At 43.0% G+C, this 17,707-nt stretch overlaps 1 protein-coding gene across 1 annotated transcript in view; it reads right to left on the reverse strand.

Moving 5' to 3' along the window:
• The window catches only part of nell2a (neural EGFL like 2a), a 193,086-nt gene that overhangs the window by 12,695 nt on the left and 162,684 nt on the right, over positions 1-17,707 (reverse strand). Inside the window, exons 16-18 of the mRNA XM_083763854.1 lie at positions 14,172-14,315; positions 6,332-6,525; positions 2,108-2,284 (exon numbers count right to left, since the gene is read on the reverse strand). Of these exons, the coding sequence (XP_083619980.1) occupies positions 2,108-2,284; positions 6,332-6,525; positions 14,172-14,315 (515 nt within the window). The remainder of the gene's footprint in view (positions 1-2,107; positions 2,285-6,331; positions 6,526-14,171; positions 14,316-17,707) is intronic.

Consider the following 17,707-nt stretch of genomic DNA (forward strand, 5'->3'; position numbering starts at 1 on the left):
CTCGCCCGGCATGTGCACGTGCCTGTAGGAGGCATGCGTGTAGGCATGGATGCCTCCGGCACATTTTATAGTGCTTTCTTTGCTTGTCATACATACGGCAAGTATGTATGACAAGCAAAGAAAGCACTATAAAATGTGCCTTCCTCCTACGCTATACAAATATAAAAATATAAAAGCTCAGCTCATTTTCCGGCGGCCTGCGCTTCTCCCCCGCCACCACCAACCAACTCTCAGGTGCAGTGGGTTTTCCTACCCGTGCCCTATAATGGTGTAAGACCCAAGAAACACCCTTCAGGGTCTGCCCTTAAGGACACCCCTCAAAATGTGGGGCGGTGGAAATCAGCATTTCTCTGCTCCTCAGACCAGCACCAGTGAGACTGGGAGCCAGCCGACTCCATATTCATATGATAATGCCTCAAGCAGAATTCAGTAAAAGTAGCAATACCACAAAATGAAAGGGCATGTATTCTACATTTGACTTGATTAAAAGTAAAGGTATTGGCGTGAAAATCTACTTACAGTACGAAAGTAAAAAAGTGTCTTAGATTTGTCTTAGAACGTAGATGGGCTGTTTTCAAATAGCCAAAATATAAGGCTTGAGCGCTATACGTTTGCATTAATAATCTACATCTGCAGAGTATAGTGAGTAGTGAAGTGACTAAAGTTTGCCTCTGAGGTAAACATTGAAGTAGAAGAAGGGATAGACACTGGAGCAGCTTGGACAGTTTAAACCCTTTTTTATCCAGGTGCTAGTACAAATAATGACTGACGTTTCTATCTTATCTTCCTCAGAATCATGCAAATATTCTCCTTTAAGTGCAGTAGTCGTCTCTGTCCAAAACTTTTCAGGATTCAAAGTATCAAAAGTGGGGATCTGCAACGTTTGGCAACTTTGTGTGATACTGTAGTATAACATATTATGATCCAGTAGCAGCCCGACAGCCACGATGTACAGTACGTGGTTGCGTTATGCCACTAGTCATTTGTAGGCCTACAGGGGGACACGGGAGCAAACAGAGCTGCTATAGCGCAGCGTGAATGATTTACAGGCCATACATACGCTGCTGTCAGAAGAGAGGCGCTCCATCCAGCGCACGGTGTGCAAATTGGAGCTTGTAAGTGGGAAGCCAGATGACAGGGGAGAGAATGTACTGCATGACATTTGCATTTAATAAACATGGTGACAGGCTAGTGCGAGGCAACGTGAGGAGGTGGATCCCTGTGTACTGTACAATGAAGGCAGTGGCATTTCCACGGATCTGGCGAGGTGGGGATACATTTGTAAACTCCCTCGCCGTTATGTTTGAGCGTAGGCTGGGCATGTGAAGAAACTTCTGTATAAGATAGATCTTTCTCTCGGCAGAGGCTTCAGAAGTGGAGAACCGTGGGCTTATCGGAAATATGTTCTGTGACAACATCTTCTACTGTAGTATATACAGTAGTATAGGCTATACACTATATGCTTTAACGCCTCCACACTTCTATGTGGCCGTGGCGTGAACTTGGGTATTATATTAGTCTCTGTCGGGTGGAAACCTCATAATACTGTATGTACAAATGTTATTCAAAAACATAGCAGATCAAAACGAGCTTGTAGATCTGCTACTTTGGATAGCCTAATCCTGATGCTGTAGTAGTTTACAAGTCAAGTAGGGCAATAATTTACGGGAAAATAAAATACAGGAAAATAATATATAGAGATAAAAGGTTTCTGCCCCGACAGGCGTTTGTGTGTGTCTCTCTCTCTCTCTCTGTCTCTCTGTCTCTCTCTCTCTCTCTCTCTCTCTCTCTGCATACACCGAATCTTCTCAACCTTTTCCTTCCAGAATGTAATAAGTCAGGCCGAGCCAAGCAGACAGCGGTGTGTGTATAAACTCAATTCTCACCCCCCTGGCCAATCACTTCTTCTGTAGGTAGAAAACTCATCTCTTCAAGAAATACTTCACATACCTCTTCTCCTGCAACCCTCCTCTCCGCTCAGGATTTATTGACCTAGCATATACTGGACTATAGCCCTATAGGGACAGGTACTCGTCAGCCCTCGGGTTCGACTCCCTCAAAATTGAACTGGTAAAAAGCGAAGTGGTGCCTGCATGCTGCTGCTCACCAGACACTGGCACTGCTGGCAGTTCTCCACCCAGGTGTCTCCGCTGCCGTAGGTGAGCAGGCCGTTCTGGTGCAGACACTGGCTGCTGAGGCGAGGGTCACACTCTGGGCAGCAGAACAGGTCTGCGTTGGGGTTGTCACAGTCACACACCATCCTCCTGCACATCACCTGGCCAGCCTGCATGAGGAGTACACGCATCAACAATTTATTTATGTCCACACAAAGGATATGCATGCAAGGACACAAATATTATAGGTGCATTAAAGTTACATCTGCAAAGTCATGTGTTTTCATGATACAACAGGCATGTCACACAGTATACTCTATGGGTATAAGTAACAGCATCTCCGCCATACGGTATATGACGGCTTCCAATTATAGCAGAGACACCACAATACTTTGCCAGCCTTTTTGCCTCCTTTTTGGGCATCCCAAGTTGTTGGGACCCTGTAACAACCAGTCTGTGCGTGTGCCCTAGGCTGCCAAATATAAAGACAAGTAGTCTGCACCTATAGCCCAGCTCTGAGATTTTATGTAGAAGTGGTTGGTATTTTATGACCTTGGTCATAAAGGCTTCTGTCTAGGCTGTGGTCAAAGGTGCAGGCTATCTCTAATACAGACACTTCTCTGGACTCTTCATCAACCACATATCTGGTGTATTAGCTGCTAGAGATGTAAAGGTATCACAGAGTTGGAACATGGATAGAATGACCCTGAAATGTTTGTACATTCTCACTGAAGATGCATGGTATTTTGATATATCCTTCGCTATGAGTTCCACTATTCTATCTTGGCGTGCTATGTACTGTACATTCCTTTGTATGCATAACATCCATTCAAGATGTGTGACAGTGTTTCAGTGATCTGTTCTGTGGTGTGGTGCAAGCAATGAGGGACCTGAGTGGTGGGGAACCAGATGGATAGATTGAGTCTGGTGGGAAGGCCTTAACTGTGAATGTGATAATGTCCTCATTGAGTGCAGTGTTCTTGATGAATGCGTGTGATCGGACGGAGTGATCAGCATGGGGAAGACATGCAAGCTTCCCTTGGAGTTTTAGTCCAGTCCAGTGTTGTTGTTGTTGGTGCTGGTGTACATCCATGAGGACTCGTCTGGCACCTGTAGCTGTTAGCAGGTGACTGTGTCAGGCATAGGTTACCGTTGCCCTGACCTGGGTGAGGGGGTCAGTTATAATGCCCTCTAAGACCCTCACAGTCTCTGAGTCAGACCGCACCCACTCCAGGGACACTCCAGTGCAGACACAGAGGTCATTTAGGTCTGGCCAGTCCGACCAAACCCCAAAGCCAGCAGAGCGGGTGTCCAGTTTCCTGCTGGGTTTCCTCCGGAAGCCAAGAAAGTGTGGCTCTAAGTCCTAACTCCCTGGCCAGTGGGTCCTTACGCCTCCTTAGGTCCAGGAACAGGGAGGATCGAGCCAGCTCCCTAACATCCTTGTCGTCGTTGTTCAACATTTTTAAGAGGTGAGAAATCCTCATGCTGGTATAGATCCATTCCACGTTTGGGACCCCCAGCCCTCCCTCCCACTGTGGATGAAAAATGATGTCTCGCGGGTGCTGTGTGAGTTGAGTCCAAACCATTTTCGCACTAGGCTCACTGTTTTGTCATTCTTCTCACACAGACCTTTCTGTTGAATGTGGACATTAGAGAACAGGTGTTGAACTTTGGAGAGCGCCACCTGTCTGATGGCTTCCAACTTCATAGTCAAGGGCAGTGGACAGCCGAGATGTAAAATCAGACAAGATGTTGTTGACCTGCTCCTTCCATTCTCCTGCTATGTTGATTTTATGTCCAAGGTAGTTGTATGTCTCATGGAGAGCGTATACACGGAGAGGTTTTTAGAGGAAATTAAATTTTAAGTATCACCATAATGAAATTAGGTCGCATATGCGACCTAATAGGTCGCACGCTGGAGCCCTGCCTCCACTCCTCTTTTCGTACAAGACAGCACATTTTGTGTTTTTGACCTCTAGGCCTGACCATTCTAAAAAGCGGTCTGTCCTGGAGAGCATGTTTTTAATTGTGCTCTCTTCCCTAGAGGCCAAGGAAAGGTTGGGGGAGATCACACCATGGGGGGCACACATCCACTTTATCCATTGTTTGGTGGCAATAATAAAATGTGTGTCAGCTGTATTTCCTCCATTGATTGAATCATGACTTTGTGGCTTAATGTTCCAAAGGCGTCTCTGAAGTCAAGGAAAACACAGTACAGTTTACAAGACTCATGCTTAAAGTCGTCTATTCCTGTTTTGAGGCTAAAACATGCCCTGCCTGTAGTACGCACTTCATGAACACCATGTAGATGGTATAGGTAGGAGAGATATATCTTTCCATGTTGTTAGATCCTCAGCAATTGCAAATGCATCTTAAATATGCCTAGTGTACCTTATTTGCGGATACTATTCGATGGGGATGTATAGTGTGACTTTGAGCCCTTAACCCCCTTTACCCGTATTACAAATATAATTCCGTTTGGAACACCTACTGCACCTTCCAAACTGAACAGAACAACATAAACATCTACAGGTAAAGAATTTGCCCACCAACCGCAGCGGTTGTGGTTCCGAATCCACCATGGTGCATCCTTTGTCGAGTGAGAGAGTGTGTGTGTGGGGGGGGGGTGGCAGTGGCTCAGGGGTAGAGTGGCCGGATGGTAACCGCAAGGTCGCCAGCTCGAACCCGGGCTCCCCCAGACTTAGTGTCGAAGTGTCCTTGAGCAAGTCACTGAACCCTTTGGTTGGTGCATTGCATGGTTTCCGCCGCCATCAGTGTGTGAATGTAATGCACAATCTCTGTAAAGCATAATGCACCATTTACCATTTTGTGTGTAGAAATATATACACATTTGAGTGTTTTACAGATATTTGTCCGTACTTGGGACATCTGGTCACTGTAATGTAATTCAGTGTGTGGTCCTGGGCCTATAAACGGGACATCTAGTCACAGTAATGTATAACTCTGTGTGGTCCTGTGTCGTTGACCTTGGTAGTCCGATCCAACATGGCTCTGTGTCTGTCCTTTCCTCTCACAATCCATAAAACAACAACACGTTTACTTCTATCTCAGCCGTTCAACACAACTAATGTTGACAGGCACTTCCTCAATCTCTCAAATCAATTACCATGACTCATTAGGGGACCGTTTCTGCCTCGTCCTTTGTAATCAAATGAATAATTTGCGGCTCGATCATTGGGCAGCACCGATACTAATCTGCCCTAATCGCCACCCACCACCCGCACACACGCAGGCACGCACGCACACACACACATGCGCGCACACACACACACACACACACACACACACACACACACACACACACACACACACACACACACACACACACACACACACACACACGGCATTAGGATGAGTGAAAAGCTGAATTAACAAGCACATGGCTGGACCGTGACCTCATAATCAGAGGGAAGAATGAGGCATTTGTTTTGATAGAATGAGCTTTCCACACCACCTGTTTCCACAAGCCTCTTCAATAAAGTCTAAATCAATCAAGACAACGGCACTAATAACAATTTCTTGCTGGGGATGTGGCCAAAAATCTGTGAACGAAAGGCTTTTAACCACTTAAACCCTGTACTCGGTTGACAGGTGTCCCTTAGGGCTCTATGCCAATGACTTTGCTGCACATAAAAGAATCAGCTGAGAAAGCAGATCTACAAGTTATTTTCCCTTTCTTTTGCAAGTAGTAACCAAATAGATGCTCTATTTGAAACCATGAAAAAACAAGAATTTATTTTAAAATGTTTTAAATCTATCAAATAAATGTGGATAGCCTAAGAGTTATGTGACGAGGTAGAATACATCGTCGCAGTCAGGAGAAAACCTGCTAAGTCCATTTAGAAGGTTTTTGATTTTCTTTTTATAAATCGATGAACTACTGAACACCCTTTACGTCTGTGTGTTGTTATGAAGATCTTGAACCAATGGAAAGTATCAAAAAGCGCTTCTGAAAACCACTGAACTCCATTTGATCCTAAAACTGTCAGTGTGTGTGTGTGTGTGTGAATGGGAGGAACAGGATTCAACTTTTGCGTGGTGCGTGTTTGTTTGTGTCGGTCCCACGTGTGTGATTGCGTGCGTGCGCACACACACACACACACACACACACACACACACACACACGCACACACGCACACACACACACACACACACACACACACACACACACACACACACACACACAGCGCCCTCACCTGGCAGGAGCAGACGGAGCACCTATCGCTGTCCAGCACCCAGATCTGCCCACTGTGCTTGACCTTGTTGCCGTGGATACAGTCTCCGGTGCAGTTGCGCCCGTGGGGGCACCTGCAGTCATAGCCCCCCTCCAGGTTGAAGCACACCGTGTCGTTGGCGCAGGTGTTCCGCCCCGTCTTGCATTCGTTAATATCTGCAGGGGGGGGGGGGGGGGGGAGGGGGGGGGGGGGGGGGGGGAAGAGCGTTAGAGAGGCAGGGGCTAAAATATCGAAAATAGCAGATCTACATTGCCCACAACGCTCACTGTCTGTAATCTCTGCGACGCGTTGAGAGCTTGTAGATCAGCTATTTTCGGGGCGCAACGCAGCACTCTTTATCTACTGGAGATGCGGTGTACGACATGGATTTCGAAAAAACGAATTAGTTCAATGCAAAATGCTGCGTTCAAGTTCAGGAGTCTCGGGGGAAAAAAACAATTCTCCTCAATGCTGACTTCCGGTGTGTCATGGAAAGGAGTGGCATCATGTGCATTTCTTTCACCATATTAAATGCTGCATTCGTGGTCTGGAAAGGGCAGTTGTTTTACAGACGGGTAAAAGGTCAGGGGCTGAAGCCCCCTTTGATGTCTATGTGAGCACGTCCCTGGTGGAAGAGATGACTTGAGGGGCATATAGTGTATGCTGGACACAGGTCATGACACCGTTTAATGCACGGCCTGTGGGAATAACACTCGGTGTTGACTTTGTTTTGTTCCGTTTGTTTTCTTGAAAACAAAAGGCTGCTGCCGGATGCCGGATTTACATACTTACATCGATTTATTCCAAAGTAATAGCAGATTTACACACTTGATCAAATGCTAAGAATGTTGTTTAAATCTTAAATCGTTTTCAGGCCAAGAATCCTCAAAAAAATTATATATATATATATATATATATATATATATATAATAATCACACCTGTGTGAAGTGAGGGGCGCTCTTATACATCATCATACATCATCTGATTCTGGCCAATCACAATTTGCGTGTCTTTGTCTTCAATGTTTGTGTCTACACACTTTTGTCTTCAGTGTTTGTGTTTACACAATGTTTGTGTTTACACAAACCCTCAAAGCTGGACATAGGAGGGGATAGCAGCACCCCTCAAAAATAGCCAATCTACATGCTGGCTCACAACATGTCACATCGCAACGCGTTGGGAGCTTGAAAATCGGCATTTTTTTATATACAAAGTATAAAGTGGTTAAACTGATTTAGACGTTATATTAAGTCATTTTGTTGGGGACACCCTGGAACTCCTTCAAGGACCCCTGAGGGGGTTCGACCCCACTTTGAGAACCACTTTAGACAGATTTGACGTTTTCCTGGTATCCTACCTAGAGATACATCATGACTTTGTAGAACTTCATTGTTTTCTTTGTACTCTATTTAATGACCATTTATCCTGTCATTAAGTTTACTAGGACATTCGTTCCAATGACTCTGAGCTTTCACATTGTAAGTTGCTCTGCAATATGTCTGCTAAGTGCTTACATTGTAAACTGTAATGTCCTTCTCTCTCTCCAACGTAATGATGCCTTTGAAAACTACAGCTTGATTTCCAGCGTTGCAATACACACTCACTTCCAAAACGGCATAGCGACTTCTTGGGACAAATGTGACCAAATGTTTAACAAGACATAGCACACGTTTAACTTTTTTCGTCTGTCTGTAATCTCTGTAGGCCTATGCCTTTTTGTGCCGGCCTATATCTACTTATCTGTCTGTCTGCCTGTATCCATTTTATGCCCATATATGGAGATATAATGTGGGCATATTGGAAAGTCCTTGTGCAGTGGTAAACGGTGTCACAAAGTCATTGTGCAGTGGTAAACGGCGTCACATAATTATAATGTGTCGTTTATGTCATATTGTCTCTTTATTGTTAATGGCGTTTAATGTTTGTGTTGGCACCGTTTGTTTTAAATCACCATTACATCACCTAATCAACATGAGTCAGACTTTAATATATTAGCGCCCCTCACTTCACACGGTGTGATTTTTTGATATTGCACTGTTTAGGCTAGGTTCTTGGTTTACCAATGATCATAGCTTGCTATCTTATATGCATTTGATGAATGTGTTGCTTACTTCCTTACTTACTGTAAATAGCTCTGGATTAAGAGCGTCTGCTAAATGCCTAAATTGTAATTGTAAACCAGGAGTAAATCAGGTATGATTTCAGGAGGACATCGTAGGATGCATAATGTTACCATACCGTAATGTTACCGTAGGATGCATAATGTTACCATACCATAATGTTACCGTAGGATGCATAATGTTACCGTACCGTAATGTTACCGTAGGATGCATAATGTTACCATACCATAATGTTACCGTAGGATGCATAATGTTACCATACCGTAATGTTACCGTAGGATGCATAATGTTACCATACCGTAATGTTACCGTAGGATGCATAATGTTACCATACCGTAATGTTACCGTAGGATGCATAATGTTACCATACCGTAATGTTACCGTAGGATGCATAATGTTACCATACCGTAATGTTACCGTAGGATGCATAATGTTACCATACCGTAATGTTACCGTAGGATGCATAATGTTACCATACCGTAATGTTACCGTAGGATGCATAATGTTACCATACCGTAATGTTACCGTAGGATGCATAATGTTACCATACCGTAATGTTACCGTAGGATGCATAATGTTACCATACCGTAATGTTACCGTAGGATGCATAATGTTACCATACCGTAATGTTACCGTAGGATGCATAATGTTACCATACCGTAATGTTACCGTAGGATGCATAATGTTACCATACCGTAATGTTACCGTAGGATGCATAATGTTACCATACCGTAATGTTACCGTAGGATGCATAATGTTACCATACCGTAATGTTACCGTAGGATGCATAATGTTACCATACCGTAATGTTACCGTAGGATGCATAATGTTACCATACCGTAATGTTACCGTAGGATGCATAATGTTACCATACCGTAATGTTACCGTAGGATGCATAATGTTACCATACCGTAATGTTACCGTAGGATGCATAATGTTACCATACCATAATGTTACCGTAGGATGCATAATGTTACCATACCGTAATGTTACCGTAGGATGCATAATGTTACCATACCGTAATGTTACCGTAGGATGCATAATGTTACCGTACCATAATGTTACCGTAGGATGCATAATGTTACCGTACCATAATGTTACCGTAGGATGCATAATGTTACCATACCGTAATGTTACCGTAGGATGCATAATGTTACCATACCGTAATGTTACCGTAGGATGCATAATGTTACCATACCGTAATGTTACCGTAGGATGCATAATGTTACCATACCGTAATGTTACCGTAGGATGCATAATGTTACCATACCGTAATGTTACCGTAGGATGCATGTTACCATACCGTAATGTTACCGTAGGATGCATAATGTTACCATACCATAATGTTACCGTAGGATGCATAATGTTACCATACCATAATGTTACCGTAGGATGCATAATGTTACCATACCGTAATGTTACCGTAGGATGCATAATGTTACCATACCATAATGTTACCGTAGGATGCATAATGTTACCATACCATAATGTTACCGTAGGATGCATAATGTTACCATACCATAATGTTACCGTAGGATGCATAATGTTACCATACCATAATGTTACCGTAGGATGCATAATGTTACCATACCGTAATGTTACCGTAGGATGCATAATGTTACCATACCGTAATGTTACCATAGGATGCATAATGTTACCATACCGTAATGTTACCGTAGGATGCATAATGTTACCATACCGTAATGTTACCGTAGGATGCATAATGTTACTGTACCATAATGTTACCGTAGGATGCATAATGTTACCATACCGTAATGTTACCGTAGGATGCATAATGTTACCATACCGTAATGTTACCGTAGGATGCATAATGTTACTGTACCATAATGTTACCGTAGGATGCATAATGTTACCATACCGTAATGTTACCGTAGGATGCATAATGTTACCATACCGTAATGTTACCGTAGGATGCATAATGTTACCATACCGTAATGTTACCGTAGGATGCATAATGTTACCATACCGTAATGTTACCGTAGGATGCATAATGTTACCATACCGTAATGTTACCGTAGGATGCATAATGTTACTGTACCATAATGTTACCGTAGGATGCATAATGTTACTGTACCATAATGTTACCGTAGGATGCATAATGTTACCATACCGTAATGTTACCGTAGGATGCATAATGTTACCATACCGTAATGTTACCGTAGGATGCATAATGTTACTGTACCATAATGTTACCGTAGGATGCATAATGTTACTGTACCATAATGTTACCGTAGGATGCATAATGTTACCATACCGTAATGTTACCGTAGGATGCATAATGTTACCATACCGTAATGTTACCGTAGGATGCATAATGTTACCATACCATAATGTTACCGTAGGATGCATAATGTTACCATACCGTAATGTTACCGTAGGATGCATAATGTTACCATACCGTAATGTTACCGTAGGATGCATAATGTTACCATACCGTAATGTTACCGTAGGATGCATAATGTTACTGTACCATAATGTTACCGTAGGATGCATAATGTTACCATACCGTAATGTTACCGTAGGATGCATAATGTTACCATACCGTAATGTTACCGTAGGATGCATAATGTTACTGTACCATAATGTTACCGTAGGATGCATAATGTTACCATACCGTAATGTTACCGTAGGATGCATAATGTTACCATACCGTAATGTTACCGTAGGATGCATAATGTTACCATACCGTAATGTTACCGTAGGATGCATAATGTTACCATACCGTAATGTTACCGTAGGATGCATAATGTTACCATACCGTAATGTTACCGTAGGATGCATAATGTTACTGTACCATAATGTTACCGTAGGATGCATAATGTTACTGTACCATAATGTTACCGTAGGATGCATAATGTTACCATACCGTAATGTTACCGTAGGATGCATAATGTTACCATACCGTAATGTTACCGTAGGATGCATAATGTTACTGTACCATAATGTTACCGTAGGATGCATAATGTTACTGTACCATAATGTTACCGTAGGATGCATAATGTTACCATACCGTAATGTTACCGTAGGATGCATAATGTTACCATACCGTAATGTTACCGTAGGATGCATAATGTTACCATACCATAATGTTACCGTAGGATGCATAATGTTACCATACCGTAATGTTACCGTAGGATGCATAATGTTACCATACCGTAATGTTACCGTAGGATGCATAATGTTACCATACCGTAATGTTACCGTAGGATGCATAATGTTACCATACCATAATGTTACCGTAGGATGCATAATGTTACCATACCATAATGTTACCGTAGGATGCATAATGTTACCATACCGTAATGTTACCGTAGGATGCATAATGTTACTGTACCATAATGTTACCGTAGGATGCATAATGTTACCATACCGTAATGTTACCGTAGGATGCATAATGTTACCATACCATAATGTTACCGTAGGATGCATAATGTTACCATACCGTAATGTTACCGTACCATAATGTTACCGTAGGATGCATAATGTTACCATACCGTAATGTTACCGTAGGATGCATAATGTTACCATACCGTAATGTTACCGTAGGATGCATAATGTTACCATACCGTAATGTTACCGTAGGATGCATAATGTTACCATACCGTAATGTTACCGTAGGATGCATAATGTTACTGTACCATAATGTTACCGTAGGATGCATAATGTTACCATACCGTAATGTTACCGTAGGATGCATAATGTTACCATACCGTAATGTTACCGTAGGATGCATAATGTTACCATACCGTAATGTTACCGTAGGATGCATAATGTTACCATACCGTAATGTTACCGTAGGATGCATAATGTTACCGTACCATAATGTTACCGTAGGATGCATAATGTTACCATACCATAATGTTACCGTAGGATGCATAATGTTACCATACCATAATGTTACCGTAGGATGCATAATGTTACCATACCATAATGTTACCGTAGGATGCATAATGTTACCATACCGTAATGTTACCGTAGGATGCATAATGTTACCGTACCATAATGTTACCGTAGGATGCATAATGTTACCATACCGTAATGTTACCGTAGGATGCATAATGTTACCATACCGTAATGTTACCGTAGGATGCATAATGTTACCATACCGTAATGTTACCGTAGGATGCATAATGTTACCATACCGTAATGTTACCGTAGGATGCATAATGTTACCATACCGTAATGTTACCGTAGGATGCATAATGTTACCATACCGTAATGTTACCGTAGGATGCATAATGTTACCGTACCATAATGTTACCGTAGGATGCATAATGTTACCATACCGTAATGTTACCGTAGGATGCATAATGTTACCATACCATAATGTTACCGTAGGATGCATAATGTTACCATACCGTAATGTTACCGTAGGATGCATAATGTTACCATACCGTAATGTTACCGTAGGATGCATAATGTTACCATACCATAATGTTACCGTAGGATGCATAATGTTACCATACCATAATGTTACCGTAGGATGCATAATGTTACCATACCGTAATGTTACCGTAGGATGCATAATATTACCGCAACCCAGGACAAAAAGGAAAACAAAACGCTTTAGGTTAACACAGCTCGACATAGAAATCAACAAGTCATGTGACAGGTTATGGCTTCTTTCTTTCCTTCCATTTTGTGTGTTTTTTCGTGTGTCAGGCGTCTAGACTATAGCCTCTCAGTCTCTGTCGGGCTGACAAGCTGAGGTGGGGTTAGGCGTAGCCGAGGAGCAGATAGGCAGCACTATATCGTTGCTGTCGGGCAGGAACCTCTTATCTCCATATTCTTTTTTCCCCCGTATTCATTAACACCCTGGTCCCTACATGACCATACTACAGCGACACACAAACACATTATATGTAGCAGATCTGCAAGCTCGAAACACTGCATGAAACGGCACGTTTCGAGCTTGTAGATCTGCTGCGTTTGCCATTTCTGAATTTGAATCCAGAAAAGTAACAGTTTTGGACATACAAGGTTTTCCACCCCGACAGGGACTGATTGCTAACAGGCTGGGACTCCGTTGGTACTTTAGAATAGAGAGGGATTTCTATTTTGACAGCTGACACTCCTTCCTGCAGGCTGCCTGCATCACAGAGAAACTGTTCTGGAAACTGAGCAGGCTTTCCAAGAAGAAAACCGACGAAACACACCAACCACCACAGTAATGACACCAGCAGCAATCATAGTCATATCATACCCACACATAGTGTGTCTTATGGAACCTAAGAAGAGCATACCTATTTACACGCACCTCCACAGTGGGTGCAGGGCCAATAAGGCAATCATGGAAGCACACCATTCTTTAGGTAATTAAGGCTAACCAAGACATGCCATTTATTGTTTCTCTCTGTGATGCCTGTGGTACTCCGATTGGTCTCGTTGTTGTTCCAGACCGATTCATTTTAATGCATATATAGTTGTTGTGTGGCATGTTAATTATTATACTGTAACTCTTGGCCCACTTCACCAATCATCAACAATCCATTTTGGATCTTTTCTAAGGTCCCTGCTTTGTTTCTACATGGTATTAAGTTGTCCGTTAACGTGACAGAGTTTACATTGAATTAAAACGTTCTATGCAAATAAAAGTGACCAGAGAGGATTTGGGTCCAGCAGTGTCTGTGATTTCCTGCTTTGTATTGTGGTGGAAGACGGGGAAAAAAATCCAGCTCACCTATACAGGACTCCCCATTGGCTGAGAACAAGCCGTTGTCATGGTAGCCATCGCGACACTCACAATGGTACCAGCCCGGCAGGTTGACACACGCAGCTTTGTTGTTGTCACATTCCACGAAGCCATCGGAGCACTCGTCTATGTCTGGAGACACAGAAGACAGGTGTGTTAGACCAGTGGTTCTCACAACCTCTGGGTCGGGACCCTCAGGGTGGTCCCAAAATGATACTGGGGGGGTCCCCAGATGATAATTTTATCCCATTGAGGCCTGACGTCGAAATTAAAAATATCCCTATTTTTCATCCCGGATCCCTATGTAGGCTGTGTAACAACATGAGAGTAAAAGGAAAAAAATGCTGGATTAAATGAAATCAAAGAAAGACGAGTTCCTTCGTTTTGGCACAGAAGAACGAGGTCCCGCGTTCTTGGCATTCTTAAATGTGCATTATTTATTATTATGTACATTATTTTGTCACTCAACGTTTTGGAACCACTGTCGTAGAGTACAGGAGGAGAAGAGAACGAACCACTGTCGTAGAGTACAGGAGGAGAAGAGAACGAACCACTGTCGTAGAGTACAGGAGGAGAAGAGAACGAACCACTGTCGTAGAGTACAGGAGGAGAAGAGAATGAACCACTGTCGTAGAGTACAGGAGGAGAAGAGAACGAGAACAAAGTGTTCTCTGTGGTATTGCTTTCTAGATGTGTTCAGCTCAGTGAATGGGCTATTGAACTTCATTCTTTGCCCAGTAGGCATTTTCCAACATTGGTTGATTCATAATTGATATAAAAAACAACGTGTCCAGTATTCCAGAGGATGTGGTCCACAGGGTCCATTGATCAAGCAATGCTCTCATTGCCAGAGAGCATACATATCGATGCAAAGACTACGGGGGCATGAATGTTTCAAAATGCTACAAGACTATTCTGGAAGCCACAGGGACAGAGTCAGTTTGTAGTGTGTGAGGAAACAAACACACAAGTACATGTCTGTCTGTCAGTCAGTCAGTCAGTCAGATATACAAGCTTATAGCTTGTCATTTCATGCCACGCTGTGAGCTTGTATACATCTGCTATTTTAGAAAAATCTTATACCAGGCCGATATGAAACATTTGGGGCAGAGGTTCTGCCCTGACCTGACCCTTCGGCCTTGCGGAGAAATAAATATCCGGTTTATTGTATAAAAAAAAAGATTACCCTCCCCCAGTTAAAAAAATGTGGAAACAATAGTAAGGAATACAATGTTAACACTCATCGTTTAATTATTATTACAAACTAAAGAACCCTAGTTGTCCGACTGCCAACAAGGTGTCTTGATGTGTCTATCCAAATACCACACGGCCAACACATTTGTGTTTTTAGTTTTTACGCTACATAGCGCTCTTCGCTAAGCTACTGTATGAGTCACCGTGAAACAGTCTAGCAGGAAATCACGTGATCGCAAAAAACAGGTTGCATTTTTTTAAATTCCTTTATCTCGGCTTCCGTGTCGTTCCTCTACGTTTTTGTCCAGCATGCTATTTTCAGTGCATGGACGCCGACTGAAGAACGGATGGTAAAAACTCAATAAATCTGGTGACTTCTTCAACCAGTGATGAGTGCACAAGATGCATATGGGACTGAGCTGTTATTGTGAGAATGGCCGAGTGCTGCTCTGTGCCTGACCTTCTCCCTGCCTGCCTGCAGTGTGATGCACCCACAGAGCTGTCCGGGCTGGCAGGCGTGCAGCCTCTCGGTCCCCCAGCAGCCAGTAATAGGATTAAGATCTATTGGCTAATGAGCCCGCAGTCCTTTAATAGAATTTCACCAGCAGATTAACCATTGATCAAATGTCGCACAGATTGTAGCCTTATCTATTTAAGAAATACCCGCCATTTGTCTGAATCCCGTCACGAGTTGAGTTCATGCAGAAATGGGACGAGGAGAGGTCATGTATCATTATTTTAATATTATTTTCCACACTGGGTTCAGTTCTGTGGTGTCTGATTCAGTGATGGAAGAAGTACTCACAGGTTTTACTTAAGTAAAAGTATCAAATACTGCAATGTAGATAATATACTCAAGTACTAGTAGTAGAAGTTCCAGATTAAAAATGTACTTGAGTAAAAGTACAAAAACTTACCATATAGACAACCTACAAGCTCACAATGCGCCGCACACATTGTGAGCTTGCGTGTATGACGCACCACTGTGCGTCATACACTAAACATAGCAGATCTATAAAAGCTCACTCACAAATTAACCCGAGAGAGACAGAAGTAAGAATGGCAAAACGAATCTGCCTGAGAGCTGAACGGAAATGGAGAAAAGGACTCCAAGGAAAGAATTTAAAGTTGAGATCTATGAAAAATGCAATCTGTTATAACAAAGATATGAAATCTGCCACACACACACACACACACACACACACACACACACACACACACACACACACACACACACACACACACACACACACACACACACACACACACACACACACACACACACACACACACACACACACACACTTCTCAATCGATGAACAGTAATCAGAATAATGCCTCATTCCTATTCTCTTCCACTGACAAACTCATTAAATCCTTCTAAATCTACCCCTCTCTTCGACCAAATGCGATGAATTGTTTTTTTTCTTTTCAGGAAAATATTAGAGACAATATATTTCTTGCAGCAATATCTAGGCCTGCCTCTCTCTCTATATAAAGATATTTTGGGGCTGTTCTGCCTATATCTGGATAGTAGAGTTGAGATCAGTAAACAGGAGAGAGAGAGACGGTAATCGAACCAGCGATTCGCTGTCAGGCTGCTTCAGAGCATATGTGGTACACATAATTAACACACACTAACATTACTCGTTCCAGACCCACAGGAACAACACACATTAACATAACTTCAACTCTTAACGAGCTTACACTTAAGACGGAGGGTGGAGGTTGGAGGTGAGATTTATTGCAGATGAATTGATTACAGTATGGAGCTGGGATTGAGTGAATGGACAAAGAAGTGACTGACAGTATGATACAGAATGATAACAGAATGATGACAGTATGAGGAGGAGACAGTGGAAGGGCTTTGGCGTGGGCCCCCTGGGGACGGACCAGAGCCTCGGTTCGGATCCTGCCTGGCGGAGGCAGGGGGGGCTCTTGAGCCTGCCCCCCTGGGGCCGACCTGGTGGAGCCTGCTGCTGGGCGGTCGTCGGGGAGGTGGCGGGTACCTGAACGGAAGCACAGATGAGCGAAGGGAAGTGAGGACCGTTTATAAAGGGGTGCGGACAAGGTAACGCAGATCTGATTGGAGCAGACGGATGATGGAGCATTACAGCTCTAAGTTGAACTATCGTTAACAACTAAAACTTCAACTCTTAACGAGCTTACACTTAAGACGGAGGGTGGAGGTTGGAGGTGAGATTTATTGCAGATGAATTGATTACAGTATGGAGCTGGGATTGAGTGAATGGACAAAGAAGTGACTGACAGTATGATACAGAATGATAACAGAATGATGACAGTATGAGGAGGAGACAGTGGAAGGGCTT

Source organism: Protomyctophum parallelum (genome assembly GCF_964188405.1).
Source record: "Protomyctophum parallelum genome assembly, chromosome: 4".
NCBI classification, from domain to species: domain Eukaryota; kingdom Metazoa; phylum Chordata; class Actinopteri; order Myctophiformes; family Myctophidae; genus Protomyctophum; species Protomyctophum parallelum.